At 38.6% G+C, this 23877-nt stretch overlaps 3 protein-coding genes across 3 annotated transcripts; 1 reads left to right on the top strand and 2 right to left on the bottom strand.

Annotated features, from left to right (window-relative positions):
* The first annotated feature begins 48 nt into the window (after positions 1-48).
* LOC140346680 (transmembrane channel-like protein 2-B) lies at positions 49-9558 on the top strand. The gene is made up of 20 exons (XM_072432858.1): positions 49-402; positions 483-524; positions 785-1166; positions 2588-2737; positions 3315-3405; positions 3478-3559; positions 3636-3742; positions 4361-4459; positions 4540-4682; positions 4759-4906; positions 5124-5318; positions 5398-5577; positions 5742-5900; positions 5970-6098; positions 6556-6623; positions 7108-7347; positions 8654-8779; positions 8903-8981; positions 9071-9200; positions 9280-9558. Exons 1-20 carry the CDS (start codon positions 360-362, stop codon positions 9501-9503), a joined length of 2817 nt encoding a protein of 938 aa, XP_072288959.1. The 5' UTR covers positions 49-359; the 3' UTR covers positions 9504-9558.
* Positions 9559-10618: 1060 nt separating this feature from the next.
* Positions 10619-14888, bottom strand: LOC140347168 (aldehyde dehydrogenase 1A1-like). Its single transcript, XM_072433517.1, has 14 exons — positions 14813-14888; positions 14569-14705; positions 14289-14393; positions 14080-14220; positions 13880-14009; positions 13601-13662; positions 12969-13097; positions 12722-12835; positions 12540-12642; positions 11513-11697; positions 11256-11420; positions 11028-11185; positions 10868-10942; positions 10619-10791 (listed from the first exon to the last, which is right to left on the bottom strand). The coding sequence occupies exons 1-14, from the start codon at positions 14859-14861 to the stop codon at positions 10719-10721; spliced, it is 1626 nt and encodes a 541-aa protein (XP_072289618.1). The 5' UTR covers positions 14862-14888; the 3' UTR covers positions 10619-10718.
* Positions 14889-16029: 1141 nt separating this feature from the next.
* On the bottom strand, positions 16030-23628 carry LOC140347413 (uncharacterized). Its single transcript, XM_072433852.1, has 19 exons — positions 23546-23628; positions 23156-23248; positions 22961-23083; positions 22724-22816; positions 22514-22574; positions 22222-22334; positions 21610-21783; positions 21385-21518; positions 21207-21319; positions 20855-20961; positions 20687-20786; positions 20424-20616; positions 18834-19014; positions 18546-18765; positions 16839-16999; positions 16665-16769; positions 16473-16570; positions 16329-16407; positions 16030-16215 (listed from the first exon to the last, which is right to left on the bottom strand). The coding sequence occupies exons 1-19, from the start codon at positions 23591-23593 to the stop codon at positions 16165-16167; spliced, it is 2247 nt and encodes a 748-aa protein (XP_072289953.1). The 5' UTR covers positions 23594-23628; the 3' UTR covers positions 16030-16164.
* Between the last annotated feature and the right edge of the window lie 249 nt (positions 23629-23877).

Raw genomic sequence — 23877 nt, 5'->3', positions numbered from 1 at the left:
AATGTTATCTACTGTATCCACTGGGCCTTTAATGTCAAATGTCAAAGTTTTTGGTGTCCCTGTGTATAGGATTGCTTGATAGATTAGCACTTGGATTGACAACCCCATTGTACGAGTTTCCTTTCCCCCCGCACCACTGATTATCATCTCATGGAGTGCGTCTGTCACGGTCACCAAGGAGCTGCGTTACACGTCATTTAAACATCTGATCAGGGAGGGACACACCTGTTCCTCTGCGGGTCAGTGTCAGCGTGTTACATACGTGCCACTGGGTCTTTCTGGAAACTACGTCGGTCATGGAGAAGAGGCTACAGTTTGCACAAGTGGAATAGTTTTGTGGGTACAGCAGCAGCCTCAAGATGCCACCAAAACGGAAAAATAATCATGCAAATGTTGATGATGGTAAGTCTTTTTTATTTATTTTTTACTTTTTAAATCCCTTCCGTTTAATTTACTCTGAACAATTTTGTTTCTGTCTGTAGTTGGAATGGAGATTGATGCTGTATCTGATGATGATAGTGAAGGTAAGATGCTGCTGGTTTACTTTTACATATAAATTAATTTTAATCTGCCACAAACCTTAAGTAAGGAAAACTACATCTGATCACAATCAAACTTCTATCACTGGATAAAGTAAAAAGGAATGTTATTATCTTTCAAGGGAACATAATATTGAATAACAATTATACTATTTTAAATTGTGTTAATGTAAAATGATAACATTAGGATTACTAGACGATTTATCTAGTTTGCTCTTAATTCTACACCTGGTTGTGTCTTTTAGAGGAAGCCAGGAGGAAAAGTAAAAACAGAAGGGCCAAACCCCAACGCAAAGCCAAAAAAACTAGCGACGATGAAGATGAAGACGAGGATGAGTCACCAAGGAAACGAGGTCGGAAAAAGAAAAAGCGGGACAATGATGAAGACGAGGACGAAGACGACAGAACTGTAAAAAAAGGCTCTAAAGCAACAAGAAAGAAAAAAGCCAAGGACGAGAGTGAAGATGAGAGTGAAGAAGACAACAAGAAGAAGAAAAATGGTAGAAATGGTGGAGGCAAAGGCGTATCCAAGAAGACGAAAGAGGAGCAGAACAAGGACAAGAAGGGCAATGGCAAAAACAACGCCAAAGGCAAAGGCAAAGGCGGAGACAAGAAAAAGAAGGGCAGGTGCAGTATTCTCTGAGAGCTCGCTCTACCTGCACACTCCATACCACAGCATGTGGCAGATATTCAACAGGTCATACACCTTTAACCACATCCACAGACTGGTTTATGACCCTGCAGCACATAGGTGTTCATACAATTCATGTTTCATACACATTTGTATTCCTGCCATCGATTCATGCCATGTTTCACTTATTTGCCATTTTCATAAACCATTAAGGAAAACTACTTTTAAATGTACCTTTCAATCCCCATTTATTTTTAAACTATGTTCAGCTGAGGCCATTTTTCCTTCTTAAATAACCTTATATACAAAGAGAGGAAACTTAACTATAAGTATGATGCTACAGTTGCTACAAATATCTATAATTTGTATTATTATTTCAATTGTATGTGGCTCATGAAATCAATCATCATTGCCAAACATGTCCTAAACAAAACATAGCAATAAAAATGAAACACGGCTCCAACAGAAAGTTCTGTGTTGAGCCATAACAATAGTATTTCAATGAACCCCAACAGAAATACAAGTCACATTTATGTTCTAATTGTACATTTTCAAATAAATAAAATATATTTTTTGTGACTAACTTTAAAATAAACATTTTAGTTCAGGTTAAACAGAAGTTGCCTAATAAATGTTAAATGCAAAAAAATATATTCAAAGTACTGTGTAAATTTTATGATTATCTCATAAGCTAAGATATGGTAATGGTTTATATAGTATACTTATGTAATGCTAACAGTGTTTTGTCATTTCAAATCTTGAAATAACAAATTGGTGCTTGGTCGCTTTTGAGCTTTCAAACTTACATAATTTGTGTTTATAAAATATCGTAATTATAGAAGATTCATTAGTAACTACAAGTGAATATTTTTCTACAATGTATAACTCCTGGACAACTGAGGGATTACACAGACTCCTCATGATTAAATAAGAAGAAGAGTGCAGGGTTGTCCGTCTGGGATCCACAATGCACTCTTCTCCTGTGTCATACCTGATCTCAGCTTTTGGAAGCTAAGCAGGACAGGGCCTGGTTAGTACTTGGATGAGAGATCGCTGGAACACCAGGTGCAAAAGTGGGGCGCTAGAGGGAATGTTGTTGTGTCGTTTGGCGAGACACTTCACCCACACATTGCCTAGTAAAGTGCTTTGAGTGCCTTGTAGGTGGAAAAGTGCTATATAAATACACTGTAATAATAATGATCACCATCTTTCTGGACATTCAGGCAAGAGTTTTGAAGCCACCAACGACATAATCAAAAACTTAAATGGTGGATAAGAATAGAAGTAGTTTATTACAAACCAATACCTCAAATTCTATACCTTAATCATGTCAATAACTTTGAGGTTGTACCATATGTATAAGGTTTGATGAACTCGCGGTGGAGCTCAGATTTGGTTGCTATTCTTTCCCACATAGCTCTTCGTCTAGTTCTGACTCGAATGATGAAGAATCTATGTCAGAAGGAGAAATGGAAGCCCTGAAGGAAGAAGTGGAGGAAAAAAAGAAACTTATTGCTACGTTAAGGACCAAACCATGGCGCATGCAGAAGAGACTTGTACACCTCAAGTAAAATACATATCTATACACATTCTATTACTGTATTGTGTGATTTATTTGTTTAATCTTTCATTTCTTCCTTCATGTTTTTCTTCTGTGTACACAACTAAATTATACCATCACTTATGTCCTGTGCATGTGATGTGATCTTGCATCATTAAAGCATTTCATTTGGACTTGGATGTCTTTCTGTGTTCTCATTAAAACACACTCAACATTAATCAATCCGAAGCTGAGCCCAAGAGCCCTGCAGGTCAGGTGTGTCTAGCATGTTCTTCTAAGTACAGTTCAGTAAGCAACCTTTACGACAGGCAACATGAGAGGCTTGCAATGCTAACTTTTTCATGAGCTTGACACTGTTTAATGCATGCTGTTGTGGTGGATTGACCTGCTCTTTGCCTGGCTCTATCCTCTTACTGGAACATACTTCCACTATCATTAATCAGTAAATCATACCAAAGCTGATGTTTCAACATGCTGTCAACACTAAATTATTCATGTGATAGTTTGGCGTTTGGAAAGTGGTAGAATCAGAGGACTTAATATGTCAAATTGACTTTGTTTTAACACTTTTCTGCTTAAACAGAGAGGCCCAAGAGTTTGTTGAAAAGTTTGAAGGAGCTCTTGGCAAAGGAAAAGGCCGGAAGTGGTATGCTTACAAAGTCATGATGGCAAAGGTGATTTGCTTTTTTAACAACTCTGTTATGAAGTATGTGTTTGACAGTAACCGCACTATTATTCAATTACAGAAACTAATCAAATTCCAACGTGACTTTGATAACTTCAAAACTGCATGTATACCATGGGAGAGTAGGATAAAAGAAGTAGAAAGTTAGTACCCTTTCCATAATTTTAGCCTTATTTTTTATTTTATTGTTATTTGTGCATATTTCTGTCATTGCATCAGGTCATTTTGGATCTTCGGTGGCCTCATACTTCATTTTTCTGCGGTGGATGTATGGTCTCAACCTGATTTTGTTTGGATTTATGTTTGGGCTGGTGGTGCTGCCTGAGGTATGAATTTTTCATACTCTGTTCTTGATTAAATTTGGTAGTTCTAATGGAAGACTTGACTCTAAATATTTCATGCAAGTGAGTGTTAATTTAGCATAATACAGTGCATCTGGAAAGTATTCACTTCTTCCAAATGTTTTTGTTATGTTATAAGCTTATTTCAAAATTATTTAAATTAGAATTTTGCCTCAACGTTCTACAAACAATGCCCTATAATGACCATGTGAAAGTTTGAAAATGTATAAATGTACAAAAATTAAAAAACAAAACAAAGAAAGCATTGTACATAAGTATTCACATGACACTCAAAATTCAGATGCTTCTACAACTTGATTGGAGTCCACCTGTTAAAAGTCAGTTGGTTGCACATTATTTGGAAAAGCACCTATGGGATTTTTGGGTTGTTTCTCCCAAAAATACCATGGCTGTGAAAAGTGTTTTGTGTCTTTCACATTGTCATTCTGAGGTATTGTTTGCAGATTTTTTAATCAAACTAATCTACTCAATTTTGTAATGAGAATTTGGGTATAAATACTGATGTGAAGGGATATGAATATTTTCCCGGATAAACGTATTATTAATATTTGTATGCTGACACTTAGTGTTGTACCTTCACAGATTCTTATGGGCCTTCCTTATGGCTCTATTCCAAGAAAGACAGTTCCCAGAGAAGAGCAGGACACAGCCATGGACTTCTCTGTTCTCTCTGACTTCAATGTGAGCTTTAGTTCATCCATTTGTAACTTCACTAAATACATATTTAATTTGCACCTTTCTCTCTCTCTTTTCTTTTACAGGGATACTGCAAATATTCGTTTCTTTTTTATGGCTACTATAACAATGACCGGCTGATTGGAGTGTTGAAGTTCCGGCTGCCCCTGTCGTATCTGCTTGTGGGTGTGGGCATATTTGGATACAGCCTGATGGTGGTTGTCAGAACGTAAGGCCCGGATTTATCATCGAGCTGTAACTTTATTTCTATTTGCATCAATTTACCCACATTTATCTTACTGCAGTATGGCTCGAAATGCAAATGAAGGAGGTGAAGGGGGAGACGAGGGTCAGTTCACCTTTAGTATGAAAATGTTCACAAGTTGGGATTTTCTGATTGGAAACCCAGAAACTGCAGACAATAAATATGCCTCCATTACAACAAGCTTCAAGGTAAGTTTGTATTTTCCAGTCTGTCAATTCCCCACCAATATCGTAAACACTTCAATCTAACTAAAATTACAATATTTAAAGCTATATAAATATTGATTATTTATTGGCATTTTAATAAATGTGGGTCATTATAATTTGCATTATTTTATACTATTTGTTTATTGGTCGCCAACTCTAAACTCACCTAATGATTTTTACAAACTTTACAAACTTGCAGGAATCCATTGTAGATGAGCAGGAGAACCAAAAAGATGAGAACATTCATCTGCGTCGGTTTCTTCGTGTTTTGGCAAACTTTATGATTCTGTGCAGTCTCGGGGGAAGTGGATTCCTCATTTACTATGTTGTGAAGCGGTCTCAGGAATTTGCTGACCTGGATAATGCTGATCTCTCTTGGTTAGAAAAGAATGAGGCAAGTTAAAAAACACAGCAGCACTAATTAGGCCTGACATCAGTACCACGTGTGAGTGAAATGAGCGTTCTGTTTTCAGGTTGAATTCGTGATGTCTCTTCTTGGACTTGTGTGCCCTCCACTGTTTGAAACCATTGCTGAATTAGAGGACTATCATCCCCGGATTGGTCTGAAGTGGCAGCTCGGGCGCATTTTTGCCTTGTTCTTGGGAAATCTCTACACTTTTCTCTTTGCACTGTTTGATGAAGTCAATGCTAAGGTCTTCAATATCAATATAATAAAAAGTGATGTATTCCTATTCATTTGAAAACAGATTCTGCTATATGTTAATTATTTACAGTACAGTACACATATTAGGATTAGCTTGAAATATTTTTATTATTTAATTATTTTTGATGATCACGCTTTCTTGTTTGTTTTTAGTTGGATAAAGAACAAGTTATCAAGAACTCCACTATATGGGCCTTGAATGAGTACTATGCCAACTATAGCAGTTTTCACAACACAACAGACATCCCTCCACCCGACACCCACCCTGCTGATGTCATCAGAGGCCCATGCTGGGAGACTGGGGTGGGAGTTGTAAGTCCTCATTCAATTACACTTGATTATATATGGTCAAATTCACAAATAAACCCATTTTCTGTTAAGGAATTTGTGAAGCTTGTTGTTTCGGACACGCAAGTGACCTACTTGACTATTCTCATTGGGGACTTCGCAAGAGCAGTCATTGTGCGCTTTCTCAACTACTGCTGGTGCTGGGACCTGGAAGCTGGATTTGTGAGTACTTTTTATTTATGTATTCAAAAAAGAGGGGTATAGAACTTATGATAACATTTTCAAAATTGCTAAAAATCTCAGAATCAGAAAAGATTCTGTAAATAAGGCATGCAAAATAAAATGTGTAAGAATATATACAAAATATATAGAGCAAGCTCAGAACAGCAGTACAAACTATTTCAATGCAAACATATTAAGTATCTGGACAGAAAGAAAAAAAAAACAGTTTTTAATTCTGGCTCATCATTGCACAACCCTCCTCCTGAGCAGTTACTGAACACTCAAGACTTTATTTGGATCCTTGTGTACCTGATACAATGACATGGTAAGTCAGACAATGCGTAACATTGAAGGAATCTGGATCTATAACTGACAACTTAATTACAAAAAATCGCAACGTGCGATTGTAGATGCAAAGTGATACATTAATATGCTAATTGTGTTTTTCTTTTTTCAGCCTTCATATGGAGAGTTTGACATTAGTGGCAATGTATTGGGACTCATCTTCAACCAAGGGATGATATGGTAATTTGCTACCCAGTTACATTAGTAACTTTTTTTTTTTTTTACCATCGATACCATACCTTTACTCCTACTTGACTAATATATCTTGAGTAATGTTTTGTACAGTGTAACTGACAATATGAAATTATTTGCTTTTTTAGTTACATTTTATTTTGTTTTTATCTTTTTGTGTCTATCATCTGACAATACCAGATTATGTGCATTATTTAGTGTTTTGTCCTTATAATTATATTCATTTAAAATTGTAAATTTTTTGAGACAATTACTTACTTACTTGAGTAAATACTTTTTTACTCTTAGTTACTTACTTACCAAATTATTATTCTGATTTTCACCCCCATCATCTAAAGACATGTGTTGGATGAACTGGTGACTCCAAATTGAGTGAATTCTTGACAGAAAGGAGAATAGATTAGTCTTTCACATATTTGTTTAGTGCCCATGTTTTTTTAAGTTTTTGTAAAATCAATGACTTCTCTTACAGGATGGGAGCCTTTTATGCCCCTGGTCTGGTGGGTTTCAACGTTCTCCGTCTCCTGACCTCCATGTACTATCAGTGCTGGGCTGTGATGGCCTGTAACGTTCCTCATGAGCGCGTCTTCAAGGCTTCCCGCTCAAACAACTTCTACATGGGACTTCTGCTGCTTGTGCTCTTCATGAGTCTGCTGCCTGTCGTCTACACTATTATGACGTTACCTCCATCTTTTGACTGTGGCCCGTTTAGGTCAGTATTAAAGTCTGGATAGTATAATATAACATAATAAAGATGAAGGTAGATAGGTACACTTCTCTCTTTGTGTTGTAACCCCAGCTAAGATGACCTACGGGAAACATGAAAAACACGAATGTACAGAAATTAATTCCGTTTTGGCGCTTCTGGCGATGAGCGCTGTAGGCTCCCGGGCCTCGATACCCCCATCTAGGAGATGAATAGGAATAATTAGAAGAGGGTGGGACGGAGCGGGATAAAGTCACGAATGCTGATGTGTGTGACCTGAATGCATAAATAGTGTAGCCGCCGGAAGAAGTGTGAAAGGGGTGTGGTCCTGCTCCCGATCTTAAGATAACAAACTTATCTTCATGCATTTTCTCACATAGGAAGATAAAGACCACTTAAAGGCGTAATGGACGATTTTTCGGCGATTTGAGAACTTAGGCGGACTGATACAACACACACGTGCGGACTGATACAACACACACGTGCGGACTGATACAACACACACGTGCGTTTGTTTATTAGCGCGACGGATTGCATCCCTCGTCTCCCGTAGATTTCCGTCTCTTCATGAGTCAGCTCGAACTTTTTCCGTCTTCATTTTGTCCCGTACACTGAGGGAACTACATTATGATAGATTAATGCGCTTAGACACGCGGCAACGTGCTGCTCTCGTGGGGACGATTTGATGATTGATACGTGGCAGGACTAATCGGCAGTCCACGCCACGAGGAAATGAGACTCAGATTTGGGCCAAAAAAAATCGGCCATTCAACCATGAATTGAAGAGTCATCTACAGACACCAAACGTTCCAATCTTGTACTTAGATTTAGACAGAATTAGATTTTGACTGATTGCACTGAAGAAATCTAATGCCAAGCTTGTTTTTCTTTAAGTTTTAACTCAAAAAAGAAGGCACGTTTTCTGTGAGATCTTGTTTATTCAAATACTAAATAAGATATCTAAAATCCCCTTGTGAATCATTTTGTATTTAATATTTCAACAAAATTAAAAGAAATTTTAACCTGACTTTATCCATTTTTCAGACTGTTCCAGTTATGTGCAATTTCGACCCATAAAATGCAATTTTTTCCATTGAAAGCATATATATATATACATATTCTCATCATTTATGTAGATGAACTAGAGAGAAAAGTTTCAAACAATATCATAATGTCTATAATAGAATGAACAAAGGGGAATGTATGTACGTAGATGTGTAGGAGAAATTATACCAACTCTTATGTGCATTTTGAGTATGAATATATATTGAATGTGCATTTTGTTGTAACCATATTTTTTTTCTCCTTTTAGTGGTCAGGAGAAGATGTATGATGTTCTAATGGAGACCATGGAAAATGATCTACCGGCCTTTATAGGAAATATATTCACGTATGCCACAAACCCTGGACTGATTATGCCCGCGGTTCTTCTCATGGTGTAAGTACAAATTTGAGGCCGTTACGACACCATTGACTGCAGCACTTTGATATGTACTCATCATAATTTAAATAAATGCTAAACTCAATATTTTGCTGAACTTTCCTTGTTCTTTTTTTTAAGCCTGGCACTTTACTACCTTAACACAACCTCAAAAGCATATGCGCAAGCAAACATGGATCTCAAACGGAAAATGCAGATGGTCCGCATGTTATTTTGTATTTTGTCCTTTTTCTTTTCTTTTTTCTTTTTTTGTCAAAGTGGAACTAAAATTCTGTGTTGTCTTTACAGGCTCGAGATGAAGAAAAGAACAGAAGAAACAACACAGACAGTACCAACCAAGTGATGAAAGACTTGGAGGCACTTCTCCCCAACAGGGCTTTGGCACCTCCACCTGAAGAAGAGGAAGAACCACCCCCAGGTAAAGCTTTTGGCTACAACTGACCGGGCAATTTGAATTGGTTAACTCCTGACCTCTGTTGTGCTTTTATTTTTCTCAGAGGTTGTGACTGACAAAGGAAGCAAGTCACCCAAAACAAAGCCAGCTAAAAAGAAAGGAGAAAAGGGCGAGAAAGAGGTGGATTTACAAAGAGACGTGTCACTGGCCGCACAGAATCCCAAAGGTCCTGTGACGCGTGCACCAGGACCGAGGGGGGCACCTGCTAGAAACGCTAAAGGGCCTCAACCTGGAAAGGAGCGCAGTCGAGGTGGGGCCTCCAAATAAAGCCAACGGAATGGGCTGCGTTCACGTTCTTAAATTTGATGATGTTGCAATCTCAGATGGACTACCAAACTCTGATAGAAGAAGATATAAATATCCAAAATACAAATCCACAAATGTTGAACCTTATCATTTGTAGGGATGTACCGCTATGCTAATCTCATAATAAAAACATTAATTTCATGGTACGATATTTATTGAGATAATGTGGAGAGGCAAACTTTTACAATGCCTTGACAAGCGTTTGTGTGAAACAGTCATATCTCAAAGAATTAAGAGATAAAAGTGCTTAAAACCTTTATTTCTTCAGGTTGTCTGTACTGACATGTAGCAAAAGATCATGGTCTATGCAGTTTATTATTATTTTTAGCTGTTGCTGCAACAAAAGAAAGATGTAAACAAAGTAGCTTATAAATATAATATAAATATATATAAACTGACAACAATCGAGTCTTTAGAGTTGAATAATGGCGTGACATTCTCAAGCTAATTTAACTTTTGTTTATCTTTGCTAACAGGGAAAATGTGCTTGTTTTTAATTCATGTGGACAAGCCCAGAAATTAGAGCGAGTTATACCATGGCATTGAGAATGCTAATGCAACTACAATCTAAAGCAAATGGTACCATAGTATACCGACTATAAAACTATAGCGGTTCTAGACTGTGATAGTGGTTAGGGTTAGCACCGTTTCAAGAATTGTCATTTTTGTAAATAGCAGAATCAAAATATATAACAGAAAAGCACAGTGTTGTGATGTAAATGTGGTATTGTTCTCATTTGGAATCAGTTTATCGGTTCATACAGGTTTGTACATAGTCTTGTACTATATTTTTCTATATGATTTCAATTAAAAGAACAATTTGTCAGAAAAATAGAACTTGCTTTTTTATTCGACAAAATCATCCACATATGAACTGCCAGTCACACTCAAGACACAAAACATATTCATTCAATAATACAAGGTGTGTATATAGGTACTGGAATTTTCAAATTTCCAATCACTGTCCATATGAGTTTTATATAATGAACATATGAACTAAAGTAACATTGTATAGATACTCTTAAACATTTAGTAACTCGTAACGGAAATGCAACAAAAAAATCAATGTATAAAGAAAAAGTTATTGTACACCACAAGGCTATTATTGAAAGACAAATAGTAACAAAACAAATATATGATTAAAAACATAACCGAATATGAATGGACTTTTTAGAATCAGAAGACTTTTTGAAACAGCTTGATTGTCACTGCCTTGACCTCTGTGAACTCGTGTAGGGCATATTCTCCCCTGAAATGAAATACAAACATATTCAATCAATCACAAACCTGTTGAGTAAGTGAAAAAGACATCACACAATACTCACAGCTCTCTGCCATTCCCTGACATTTTGAAGCCACCGAAGGGACACTGTGCACTCATGGCATTGTAGCAGTTTACCCTATTCAATGCATCACAATTATTTGCACCCGTTAGTTGTGTGACGGCATTTTGATTACATATGACAGATCTGCAAACGAGCTTACCACACTGTGCCGGCTTGCAGGGCCGAAGAGACTGCGAGGGCTTTATCGATATCAGCGGTGAACACTCCTGCTGCCAAACCATACTGTGTGGCATTAGCTCTCTCAATGACCTCTGAGATGTTTTGGAAACTCATTAAAAGCTGCACTGGACCAAATATCTGCAAAGAGGAGCAGGAAAATATTCTTGAGCTTAAATTATTACTATATTTTTTGTGCAGGATAACTCACCTCTTCTTTGGCGATGCGCATGTCATCTGTCACGTTTGAAAACACAGTGGGTTCAATGAAAAAGCCGTGCTGGCCCCATGCAGACCCACCGCACTCCACCGCAGCCCCTTCCTGCTTTCCGCTCTCTATCAATGCCATCACTTTATCAAACTGCTTCTGGTCAATCTAGTTGGACCAGATCAAACCCAACAGATTGTCAGCGTTTGGTATGATACATTGTTGAACTAGGCATACTGTACAACAGTCTACTACTGTACCTGTGGTCCCTGGTCGACTCCTTGTAGCAGTGGATTTCCCAGGATTTTTGTCTTGGCCTTTTTCACGCTGAGCTGGACAAACTGCTCATAGATGGACTCTTCGACATAGACCCTAGATCCGGCCAGGCAGCACTGTCCCTGGTTAAAGAACAGACCACTGTGGGCCTGCTCCACCGCATACTCCACTAGAAACAACAAATAACTCATTTCTAAAACTAAATTCAACAGTGGTGGTGGAAGTACTCAATTTTGTTACTTAAAGGCGGTATGGACGATTTTTCGGCGATTTGAGAAGGCAGACGGAAGTGCGCATGCGCACTCCCCCGTGCGGACTGATACAACACACACGTGCGTTTGTTTATTAGCGCAACGGAGCGCATCGTATCGCTCGTCTCCGGTAGATTTATGTCCACTTCTGCGTCAGCTCGAACTGTCTTTCTCCGTCTTCATTTTGCCCCGTACACTGAGGGAACTATATTATGATAGATCCATGCGCTTAGGCACGTGGAAACGTGGGGACGAACCGCACGCGGCTGCAGGTGAGCGATAGGTGCGTTTTATGATTGATACGTGGCAGGACTAATGATTTATCCACGCCACGAGGAAATATGATAAAAAAAATTGCTGAAAAAAATCGTCCATTCCACCTTTAAATAAAAGTACAGACACAGGAGCAAAAATTACCCATGTAAAAGTAAAAGTAGCACATACAAATCCAATCAATATGTGTGCATTTTTTAAATATATATTTTTGCTCAAAGCCAGTACTTGAACTCAAAACCTTTGTGCAGAATGTCACTATGAAGATAATGCTAAAACAAATGAATGGCACTTTCTACGTTAAAAAAATGTTTTAAAGGAGTAAAAAGTACATATACCTGCTTTCAAGTGTAAGTAAAAGTAAAATAATAGAAGTATAAGTAAAGTACAGATACCCAAAAAAGTTACTTTTACATTTGTGCTTTTGTACACCACTGCAATTCAAGACATGTTCTCCAATAAAAACAAACCCAAACAGCCTACTTACAGTCACAGTCAGCAAAAACAATTATTGGATTTTTCCCTCCAAGCTCTAGTGTAACTCTTTTCAAATTGCTTTCTCCAGCCGCCTTTAGGATTAGTTTTCCAACCTGGCAACAAATTACAAACGGTTAAAAACACAAGCAGTAGTGTTTTTGTTGTGTTGGAGGTATTGAATAAAATACTGACTTTGGTAGATCCAGTGAAAGCTACTTTGTCTATGTCCATGTGATGTGCAATGGCGCCACCTGCTGTCTGCCCAAGGCCTGGCACCACATTCACGACCCCAGGAGGAAACCCTGCCTAAACAAAGAAAACCAATGTGTTCCCCCCCTCCCCTTAAGCATACATAATATCACTTTGTAATTTTGAAAGCTTTTGATCTACTGTCTTTTATCGTGGGAGAGAGAAAAAAACTAATAACAGAAGAAAGTACCTCTTTGATGAGAGCGGCCATGTGCAGGGCTGATAATGGGGTCTGTTCAGCAGGTTTGATGACTACAGTGTTCCCACAACACAGAGCCGGAGCAATCTTCCATGCAAACATCATTACCGGGAAGTTCCACTGAGATGCACACATATTTCAGTGAGCACTTTGAGGCACTGCTATTGGAGCTGCTTTAGTTTTAGGCTGATAACTTAAGCCTGTTTGTGTTTTCAATCAACTCAATTCTGAAGTACCCAAGCGACCAACAATCTGATAATCGATTAGTCTAGTGATTACTGTTTTGATGAATAACAATAGATTTCCTACCAAATTTGTAGTAAACTTAAAAAATACACAACATTTTCAACATTTACATTCATTTTGATGTAATTACGTCTTTGTCTGGTCATAAAACGTCTTCTCTGGCGTCTGTTGGAGTCTATGTATAGACCAATTCATGATTATTCGATTACTAAATTAGTTTATCATTATTTCAAGAGAATAATTATTTCGCTAGAGCAATTGATTGACTTATTTCTGCCCTTAACCTAAGCCCACATTCTATTTTCTTTATATGAGAACAGATTTTAAGTAAGAAGTAAGCAAGCATTCTACAGTATTAAATCAAGCACATTACTCACTGGGATTATCTGTCCACACACTCCGATGGGTTCATGTCGTGTGTATGTGAAATATTCACCATCTAAGAATGTGATCAATAGTGTTAATACACTTCTAAAATAAACATATACAACACAAAACATTAGGTCATTTGTGAGTGTATTAATTTTTTGGAACATGACATCAACAGTGAAATAATGCACATTCATCAACACCCTTCATTAAAACTGTAATGTAATGTGTAATGTGCTTTCATGAACAAAGACAGGTTGAAGATAAAAAAGTAAAAGCTCACTTACCTACGGGGATGTTTTTGCCGTGGATTTTGTCTGCCCAACCAGCATAATATCTTAATGTTTTGATTGTAGCCATCAGGTCTACAAAGTAAGCCATCAGAAACACTTTGCCACTGTCCAGGGCCTCAAGTGTCTACAGACAACACACGGGTGTCAATGTCACTAGTTATTCAGGGAGTATTTTTTAACCATATTTTCCTTACTGCAATCAAAAGCCTGTCTCTTTCCACCAAATCTGCCAGTCTGTTGAGGAGGAGTCCACGGTCTGAGGCATCCATGCATCTCCATGCTGACCCCATCTGAAAGGCCGCTCTAGCACTCTTAACAGCTTTGTCCACATCTTCCTATAAGATTGGATCGGGATAAGAAATGAGCATATACTACGGTAGAAAACGTAATCAAACAAACTTACAGGACCGGCGTCTTCCACTTCACAGAGTAGATCTCCTGTCGCAGGGTTAAACACAGGAATTTTCCCCCCACTGCAAGACTCAGTCCACTCATTATTGACAAATAACTGGAACAAAATGAAAGATGGCAAGATTTCTTCTTTTTGCTTCGGTGTACATTTATGATATATTAAAAAAAAAAAAAAATGCAAATAAATAAATCAATAAACTGAACAAATAAAATATCTTATGTAAATGGACGGATTTGCATACAAGAGTTCTGTATGATTTGAAGTTACTTGCCTTAGTGTACTGGATTTTTAGGTCTTGAATGGGCATAGGCTGTGAGACAGGATAGTCTATTGGTTGAGAATTAGTACAAAGTGGATTTTTGGATCCAGTTTCAGAGCCTGGCTGATGAGTCTGCTCTAACAGTCTCTCTGGAAAACGCAAACATAATTATTTAATTCATGCGTTAAAAAAAGTCAGCAGAAACTAAAATTGTTGAATGAAGTTGGACGATTCAAGTTTTGGCAAAGTGAGTTACCTTTGGGGGCTGATGTCCCGTCGGTCTGGTGAAGTCCTGTTACGTGCATAATAGAGCTGTGTCCCTCCGCACTCTCAGTCTCTTTTTGAAGCTGTCGGAGCTGCTTTATATACACTACCTGCTGCTGTGACACAAGGCACTGCTCCTTTAAGACTCCCATTGGGCCAACTTTGGTTCACAAAGGCCTAGTAGTTAACTTAAGTTGATATTATGTAAGCTTGACGATTGATACTGTCAAACCACAGCAGGATAAAGTTCAATTCAAAATACAGTTGTATTAGACTGCTTATGCTCTTGATTTGAAAGCAGCTAAAATATAATAGAACACGACCCTAAAGCAAAATCCTGATGGTCAAACTGTACCTTCTTACCTCACTGACGGCCGCATTTTGAAACTTATAAGGAGCAGAGGGCCACAACCTGACAATGTTGAATTCGTCGAATGACAAAGTGAATCTTTTGAATCTTTTGACATGGATCACTAGTATTAGATTGGTATAACATCAAAATGCTTGAATGTTTCCAATTTTACAATACAACGTGCCATAGTTTGGACATGCCTGCCCTACAACAATGTAATCATATAACTTTGTCTGGGCCTATTTGATCTGGAGTTGGAAATGCACTTGTTCCTTTGATAATTACTTACTAATGCAACCTCTCTAATGAATCCTCATTTAAAAACTGAAAATGCAGAACTACACTTTGGCTGCATCAACAACAAATGCCAGAATCCTTATTCATTTATTATTATGTCAATTAGTTTATTCTTTATTTGTCAGGGACCATGTACAAATTACAAATATCTTACAAAATAAAATATAATCTTCAGCAGACTCTCTAATAATCTAACCTGTTATTTTTGTTGTATATTTTTTATGAATGTCAAATAAATGAAGATGTGGGATGAGCAAAATGTTTCATTTGCTTGTTGTTAACTGTTGTACTAAAATGTACCATTCAAGCATCATACAAAGGATGCAAATAGAAGTATGCTAAGGAGAGACAAATCCAAAAATACTGCCTTTTTTTCTGAAGTAATGCTCTTTGCTCAGGGATTTTACAACCACTAGAACTTACGGTAATTAGTGGTACAAAAACTGACCAAAGAACTCTTCACAGAACATTAGCATGACAAGTCAAAGCCTAGCTATTTTTATATGCAAAAGAGACTGACCAAGTAGTTTTCTGTTAGTGTTGCGTAACATGGACTGCTCTTTTTTTAATACCTTTGTTTGTAGACTAAATAAAGCAGCATCTTGGAACACGTGCATTGCCCAGGAGTGTTCTGAAATCCTGAAATGTAACAGTCAGGAGCAATTAATTCTGTTGACATCTTCTCTGCAGGAACTTCAAATATCTTCCTCTTCCACAATCTGTCCAGCTTTTAGTTTTGAGATTATCTTCAAAACAGATTGCATAAGAGGGATAGAATGGGAAAGAAAAAAACTAAATTAGATAATTAGATACATAAAAAAATTAGCTGGCATTGAAATATCAGGTATAAATCTGTCACCTCTTTGAGGTGAGCTATCTCTTTGCAATCCATAAATCTCTGAGAATTGTTAGTGATGGCTTTCACTCTTGTTGCATAGCTATAAGATTAAAGGAACATTAATTAGTGTTTGGGATTTACTAAAAATCTTCTTTAGCTCCTTACATCAGTGAAGTTAGTGTCTCATCGAGGTTGTATTCGGATGGTGATATATTTACAAACATCAGGGTTTTGGCATTGCCCCCAAGTGAATCCTGCATGATCTGCCAAGACAATTACCAATACTTTATTATTATCATTATGTTTGATTACAAATTATATATATATAAAAAGAACCACAAATAGTAATGCATTTACCTGTGTAAGTTTGCTATTCCTATAGGGGACATGGGGCAGTTCAGAGGACAAGGCAGAGATCACATCTCCCAAGGCACTCAGAGACTTGTTTATAGAATTGGCTTCCTACAAAAAGATCACATTTGTTGACCGAGCAGGAGCACAAAACATATTTACAGCATCCGAAGAGCAAACCTTAAGTTTGTGGTCTTTAGCGCCTGTTTTGGCTGCTCTCTCACTTCCTGCTAGATCGACAAGGCTCAGTTTTCCAGTGCTGATGCTCCCATTGGTCAGGTTCTTGCTCTCAACTTTGATGCCAACAATAAGATGAGATCGAGAGCTCTCTAGATTCATCTCTTGGCAGAAAACACAGGGCAAAACTAATAAAGTAACAGTGAGTATGGTAAGGAGGAGCGGGATAATTTTGAAGGACCAGATTGAGTTGAGTTTGCTACAAAGTGTGAATATTGTATTCTCATAAAATAAAATGTCCATAAAGATTTATGGACATTGTTGACTTTTGTCTTTAATAGTGAAGCATGTTAGTGCAAATTATAACCTAAATATACGAGTTAAAGCTGGGTTACCTACCACTTTCTGCGCTATTTCGGAATAGATTTATCAGAATAGGTTTATTGCCATTGCCAATGAAAAAAATAAATAAATTCACAAACATAGGAACTTGTCTTGGTGATTGATGCAACACAAACAATAAAACAATGAACAATGAATAAGTCATAAAAATAAGCTATCAGATAAAAATAAATAAAAAATAAGTAAGAATAAAAATAAAAAATAGGCTTAATGTGTACACAAATTTACAGTTGGACAGATATACATATGTAGTGCAGAAAGTGAACAGTGCAGTGAGTGATTTAAGAAGTGTTCATGAGTCCAATGGCAGAGGGAAAGAAACTGTTCTTATGGCGAGAGTTTTTGGTCCGGATGGACCGTAGCCTCAAGCCTGAGGGGAGTGGCCTCCAGCCTGAGGGGAGTGGCCTCCTGCCTGAGGGGAGTGGCCTCCTGCCTGAGGGGAGTGGCTCAAATAGTCCATGTCCAGGGTGAGAAGGGTCTGCTGTGATCCGACCTGCACGTCCCAGAGCCGTGTAGAACTGCACCATCATCTGCACTGGCAGCTTGGCTTTCCTCAGCTGCCTCAGGAAGTACATCCTCTGCTGGGCCTTCTTGATGAGGGAACTGATCGTGAGCTCCCACTTGAGGTCCTGGGTGATGGTGGTGCCGAGAAAGTGGAGGGAGTCCACAGTGGAGATGGGAGAGTCTGTGATGGTGAGGGGGGGCTGGGGGGCTGTGGCTTTCCTGAAGTCCACGATCATCTCCACTGTCTTCTGGGCATTGAACTCCAGGTTGTTACCACTGCACCAGTTCACCAGCCGGTCCACCTCCCTTTCTGTGTATATACTGAGACCAAGTTTATTTCTACTCTGTCTTATTAGTAAATTCTTAATTTGTGCATGTCTTATTTAATTCTGACCTTGCTATTATCATTATTTTATTATTCATTGTTTTATGTTGCACCCTAACGCCAAAACAAGTTCCTATGTTTACCAACTGTGTTCAATGACAATGGCAATGAACCTTTTCTGATTCTGATTCTAATTTTCCAGACAGTGACATAAGGAAGTAAGTATTTATATCTAGTTTGAAGCCCTCACAAACCCTTTGGCACATGGCTAGTATCCACATGCATGATCTTTTGTGTTTAGAGCTGCTTTTTCATACACAAAAGTGAAACAAGGTGGACCTCTGTTACACGGCCAAAGAGCTCTCACCCCAAAACTCTTTCTTTTTGAGTACTTCAGCTTTATATGTAACTGTAGTCAAACTGTATAAAACGCAAATGTCTTTGTTTGAGCCGAGGCTGTTGCCCTAGAGAGCACTTACTGGTGGCTGCGATGTGCCTGTTGGCACAGGCCTGTTGAAACAGTGCATAGAGCTGCTGGGCACTGGACGCCTCTTTGGTCACTGCTCCCTGGGCGAACACTACTCCCTTCTTGTTCCTCTTGATCTCTACGCATTTGCCCGGGGCCTGACCCTCTCCACCCGCACTAACAAAGAGGTCCTGCAGCCGGTCATTGTACAGCTCCAGCATGTAAGCAGACACCTGAGAGAGAAGTACAAGTGGTATGTACTGGAATATTTAGTTAAATGTGGAGAGTGAATAATTTGTACCTTGAAGCTCAATTTGGTGTTGTTTTCGTTTATTATATCAAAAATGGCATTAAAGGATCTTGGCATGATTCCTAAGTTCTTCCTTTCTCTGTCACCAACCATTGTGTAGGTCTTTCCCGAGCCGGTTTGGCCATATGCAAAAATACAAACGTTGTAGCCATCTATGGCAGACTGAATCAACCTGGGGGAAATATTTTAATCCAAATCAAGACCACAGTAGCACTTCATAATCTGAAATCTAACACATTTTGATTACTGATTACAGTTAAATATTGTACTAGTAGAGGGAGAATTGTTCTATGGATTTGACCCATTTCCTTTTTCCAATAATGAGCCAAACATTTAGACACAATTAGATGCTCACAATAGTAAATATGAACATTATTTTTATGAATCCTAGAGATTTATTATTAAAATAGTAGCCTTGAATTTAGCCTTGCTTTCAACACAGTTTTGCTCCATTAAATTTCTATTTTGACTACGGTAATATATTAAAGGTCCCATAACATGCAAAATCGACTTTTCAGAGCTTTTAACCTTCTTACATTGCTATTTGTGCTTCATATATGTACCCAGAGTGTTTTTTTGATTGATTCCCGCAGTGTTTAGCTATATTACAGACTATCTCCTTTCCTCGAATCTCCAAACTGACGGGCGGTGGGGCAAGACCGCGTCATAACCACAGGCACGCGTCACCATCGCCCCTCCCCCCTCTACACCCCCCCCCCCCCCCCCCCGCCTGCCGCCTCCCGCCCCCTTCCCCCCGGCTCCGCGCTGCTCCAGGCTTGTCTCCCCATACAAGCCCCTGAGTTTTTCTGCTTTGATTTACGACGAAACACAGTTCAAAGAGGCCCAAAACTTCATTAATGATATCGCACTCTTTACTATTATCACAATGGTGAAGGTTTATGTGGCAGTTGATGCAGCAATTGGGAAAATAAACGGAGAGAAGTTCTATCCGATACCGAAAAATCAGGAAATAAGAGCGCGATGGACATAAGACTTTATATATATATATATATATAGATCTATAGATATATCTGTTCTGCGCACGCTGTAGAATAAACACCAGATTTATTTAGTCTCAAAGTAGTGTTGATCTGAAGTTCTATCGTTTCTCATTCAGTCGAGCGGAGCGGCGCATCGCCGAGCAGACAGCTGTGGGACACACACTACGTCACGGGTGGGTGGGGCACACACGCGCTCTGAGACTACGTCACGGGTTGGGCGGGGGAGCCAGATCGCTCTTCGCAAGGGTGGGGGCGAATATCAAACCAAGCCATTTGCATTTCCGGGTTGGTGAGGGGGTCCAAGGTCTGGGTGATATTTCTTAACTATTATGTTAAGGGTGTTGCACAACACTTATTATTATCAATTATACACTTAGGATAGACTACGAAACGTGAAAAAAAGCATGTTATGGCACCTTTAAGGCATAAAGCTATTTGAAAATATTGGGTCAAAAAGCAAATATAAAAATATCAATATCGATAATATCGATAATGATATGCTTATGTGATATGTACGTAAAGGCCGCATGTGTATATATCATTTCCAATATCGAAACCTATATATTTGAAGTGGTCTCACCGGCTGGCATCTTGGAACAAGTCCTCTTGAGTGGCCTCAGCACTAAACACCTGGTCAAACTGAAACTCCCTGGGTCCTCTCGGGGTCTCCACATTTACTGAATAATCATCCATTTTCTCCACAACAACAGCACTGCCCTGAGCAGCTTCTGTCTGATTCACAGGGCGAATACGACAAAACACTCGGATTTTACCTGGGTAAATAGGTAAATAACGGATAAATATAAATATATTGATATTAGGAAAACACTATGTAATATCTACCTTTCAGGTCTTCAACCATATTGTAATACTTCTTTCGTAATGTCCTTTCAGATGTGTAGTTTTCAATTATCTTCTTTTTTTCTTCTTTCGCCAATTGCATCTGGGCAGAAATGCACATATATATATCTTAATTGTCTTGGTAAAAAAAATAATAAATAAATAGATTACCTGGTCCTGGAGCACCACAAACTTCTCAGCAAAGCTTTTAATTCCCTCTGAGGTTTGGACTGTCCCTTGTCCCAAAATGTCCTCCAGTTCAGATATGGCATCACACTCTAGCATAAACAAACAAACAAACAAACAAACAAACAAACAAATAATGGTTAGATCGCTCTAACGTTATTGAACTAACCCTTTACTCAATGATATCTTTCTGCACTTATTGAGGACTACGGTGGGTCCAGACTACAACATAAGTTTATGTTTTGCCAGTTGTGCATAGTATTGGTTGGGTGAATGACCTTACAATCTCCACAACGCTCTATGCACCCAACACTTGCATTTAAAGGTCTTAATTTACCACTAATGGCAGGCACTTGTCGTGTTTTGATACAGAACAAAGCCAACTGAGAAACCTCCAACTCTCTCACGGTTTCTTGAAGCAAAGAGAGTTGTGACTCGTAATCTTCTGACCTAAAAGGAGACACTAGATTAAAACACACAAACAAAGAAGCAGCTTTCAGTGGTTCTAGTCTCACCTGTCCTTATCTCCTCCCTCTGAGTCTAGTTTGCAGAGTTTGTCCTGGGCCTCTTTCAGACAAACTTGATTTTCTTCAATCATTTTGGCTAAAAGTGCTTTGCTTTCCTCAGTGACTTTACAAATAGCATTAGCCTGGAGAAGCAAGCAAGAAAATAATAACAATTTCAATGAAAAAGTGTGTCGGATTGTAAGTCAAACTAAATGTGCACCAGTTTAAGGACACCTTTTGGATGACAGTGGACAGTAGGACAGTGCATGATGGCAAAGGCACGGGTGGAAAAGGGCTTTGAGACTCCAGCAGCTCAGTTATCTCCCTCTCCCTTTTGTACAGACTTTCCTTTAACTCCTCGAGGCGGAGTTTGGCGCCCTCTATTGGAGTATTTGACTCTTTGCAGCCCTGTAAAAAAATAACCTGAGACATGAGGAAATATTTGTAGTGTAGCACTCTACTCTGATACATGTGCACAAGTAATTTCTTCAAGAAATTGTACTTCGGCTTTTACTCGAACTTGAGTATTAAAAATAGTAAAAAAAGGTTTTGTTTCCTCTTCCTACCCTGAATAAATCTACTTTGACAAAAGGTGACAAAAGCTTCATGTTGACAATCCTTCCAATTAAATTAACTTAAAATAAACCTGGTCTTACTTGAGTAATTTCTTGGACGACTACTTTGTACTTTTACGTGAGTTTTATTCTATTAACTTTACTCTTACTTAAGATAATTTTTGGATGCTAACTCTACCTACCTCTGCTTGTAGACCTATTCAAAACAGATAAATATGAATAACATCAATACAGAACACAATTTTACAAGAATTGGACAGAAATAACTTACCTCTTTGTTCTCAGAGGTTTCGGCTTCTTTGACTTCTTGGGCCTGTGCTGACTGGACAAGCATCTCTTGCACTTTTGCTACTTCTTGCCGGGCCATCTGCAGTTCCTGTAGTGCTTTAGATACAATAAAGTAGTCCAAAATAGTAGAGAAACAATACGATTGGCTAAATGCATGAAAATATAAATGACAAATAATAGCTCAAGATTGGTAAATGTTCAATGCACTAATGTATTTAAAGTACAAAGAATATCCTCCTTTTATCCCTTCAGTTTCCTCGATTAAAACCACTCACTTGAAGCCTGGTGCTGGTGCAGCACGTCCAGTCTATTTGAAAACATTTCCATAATTTTGCTCTGAAAGGACAAACACAACAATAAATAAATTAATTACTTTCTTATTGGCCATGCTGTGCACAAATTACACCACCAGAGGGAGCAGCGACCTGTGGTTAGTCATGCAATACAATGTGCAGTTGTGAAGTCTGCCAAGTTTCAAGCCCAACCTTTTCCCTCTGCCACTGCAAGGATTCTTCTTTGCTCCTCCCTGTCTCGGCTCTCTGTTCCTCCAGCAGCTGCCTGTTCTGTGCAGACAACGCCTTTAAGAAAAAGAACAGTTACCACATCAATCATATAAAATACAAGAACTCCAATGTGGGTGTAGGGAGAGGATGGTTTAATGTAAATTCAGACTTCTAGATGGGATAATATACATGCAGAAGGAAACTGTAAACGTTGCTAACCGTCACTTGTTTGTCCAAGTCAGCATTCTTCTTCTCCACTTTTTCTTGATAAAGGTGTAGCATCTTTTTAAGGCTATTCAGTTTGAGCTGGTAATGAGATCTGATGCGGACCGTGGTGGATTCCTGTTCACACAAGAACAGTGTCATTGTCGATTTGTCACTTTAAATCTTAAAAGTCTGATCCAAAACTGTGACCTGGTTTTCTCTTGCCGTTGCCGTGAAGCTGCTCTCCAGCTCCTTCACTATCTCCAGATGTTTTCTTTTGAGTCCTTCTATATCATGGGCAATCTATTCAAATGCAAACAAAAAATGGTTAAGGGCAAAAGATAATGTTAAACGGTAATGGAAAATAGAATGAAGGCATTAAGTTAATTTGTGTGTATTGTCGAACCACTAAATGATGTTGATATGATGCCATTTATATAATCTTTAATGATCTGATGAGCTTCACAGTGATAATCATGTGAGTGTGAGCAACAAAAGCCTTTCATTGTGCAGATGACTCAACATGAAACATATGATACACCCTGTAACTTGTGTGTGGTACATTGAAACAGACTGTACTCGTGCCATGGTGAAACACACCTGAGTAACACACATCTCTGCAGACTCATAGGGGATGTAAATCTTCATATCTCGTGACCTCTCAGCATCAAAAGTTGGATCAGACCTTGTTGTCACCCCTGCACATAGGAGATCACAGCTCTCTTAGCTTGTACATCTGATTTACTGCAACATAACAAATGGAGGATACATGTGCACAGCACCCTGGTTAAACTCTTGTCTGTGACGCGTTCCACTGAACCATCGTCTGAGAGTTGCCCACCTCTTCATCCACACGGTCCTGTGACGGGCGCCAGCTTAAACAATGGAGGAAATGTTCAGTGTGACAGACGGTGGCATTTTGTCTCGCAGCA

The sequence above is a fragment of the Eucyclogobius newberryi genome, unplaced genomic scaffold, assembly GCF_026437365.1.
Source record: "Eucyclogobius newberryi isolate DKJ021-1_F unplaced genomic scaffold, fEucNew1.0.hap1 SCAF_6, whole genome shotgun sequence".
NCBI classification, from domain to species: domain Eukaryota; kingdom Metazoa; phylum Chordata; class Actinopteri; order Gobiiformes; family Gobiidae; genus Eucyclogobius; species Eucyclogobius newberryi.
This window is presented reverse-complemented; position numbering and strand designations above follow the sequence as displayed.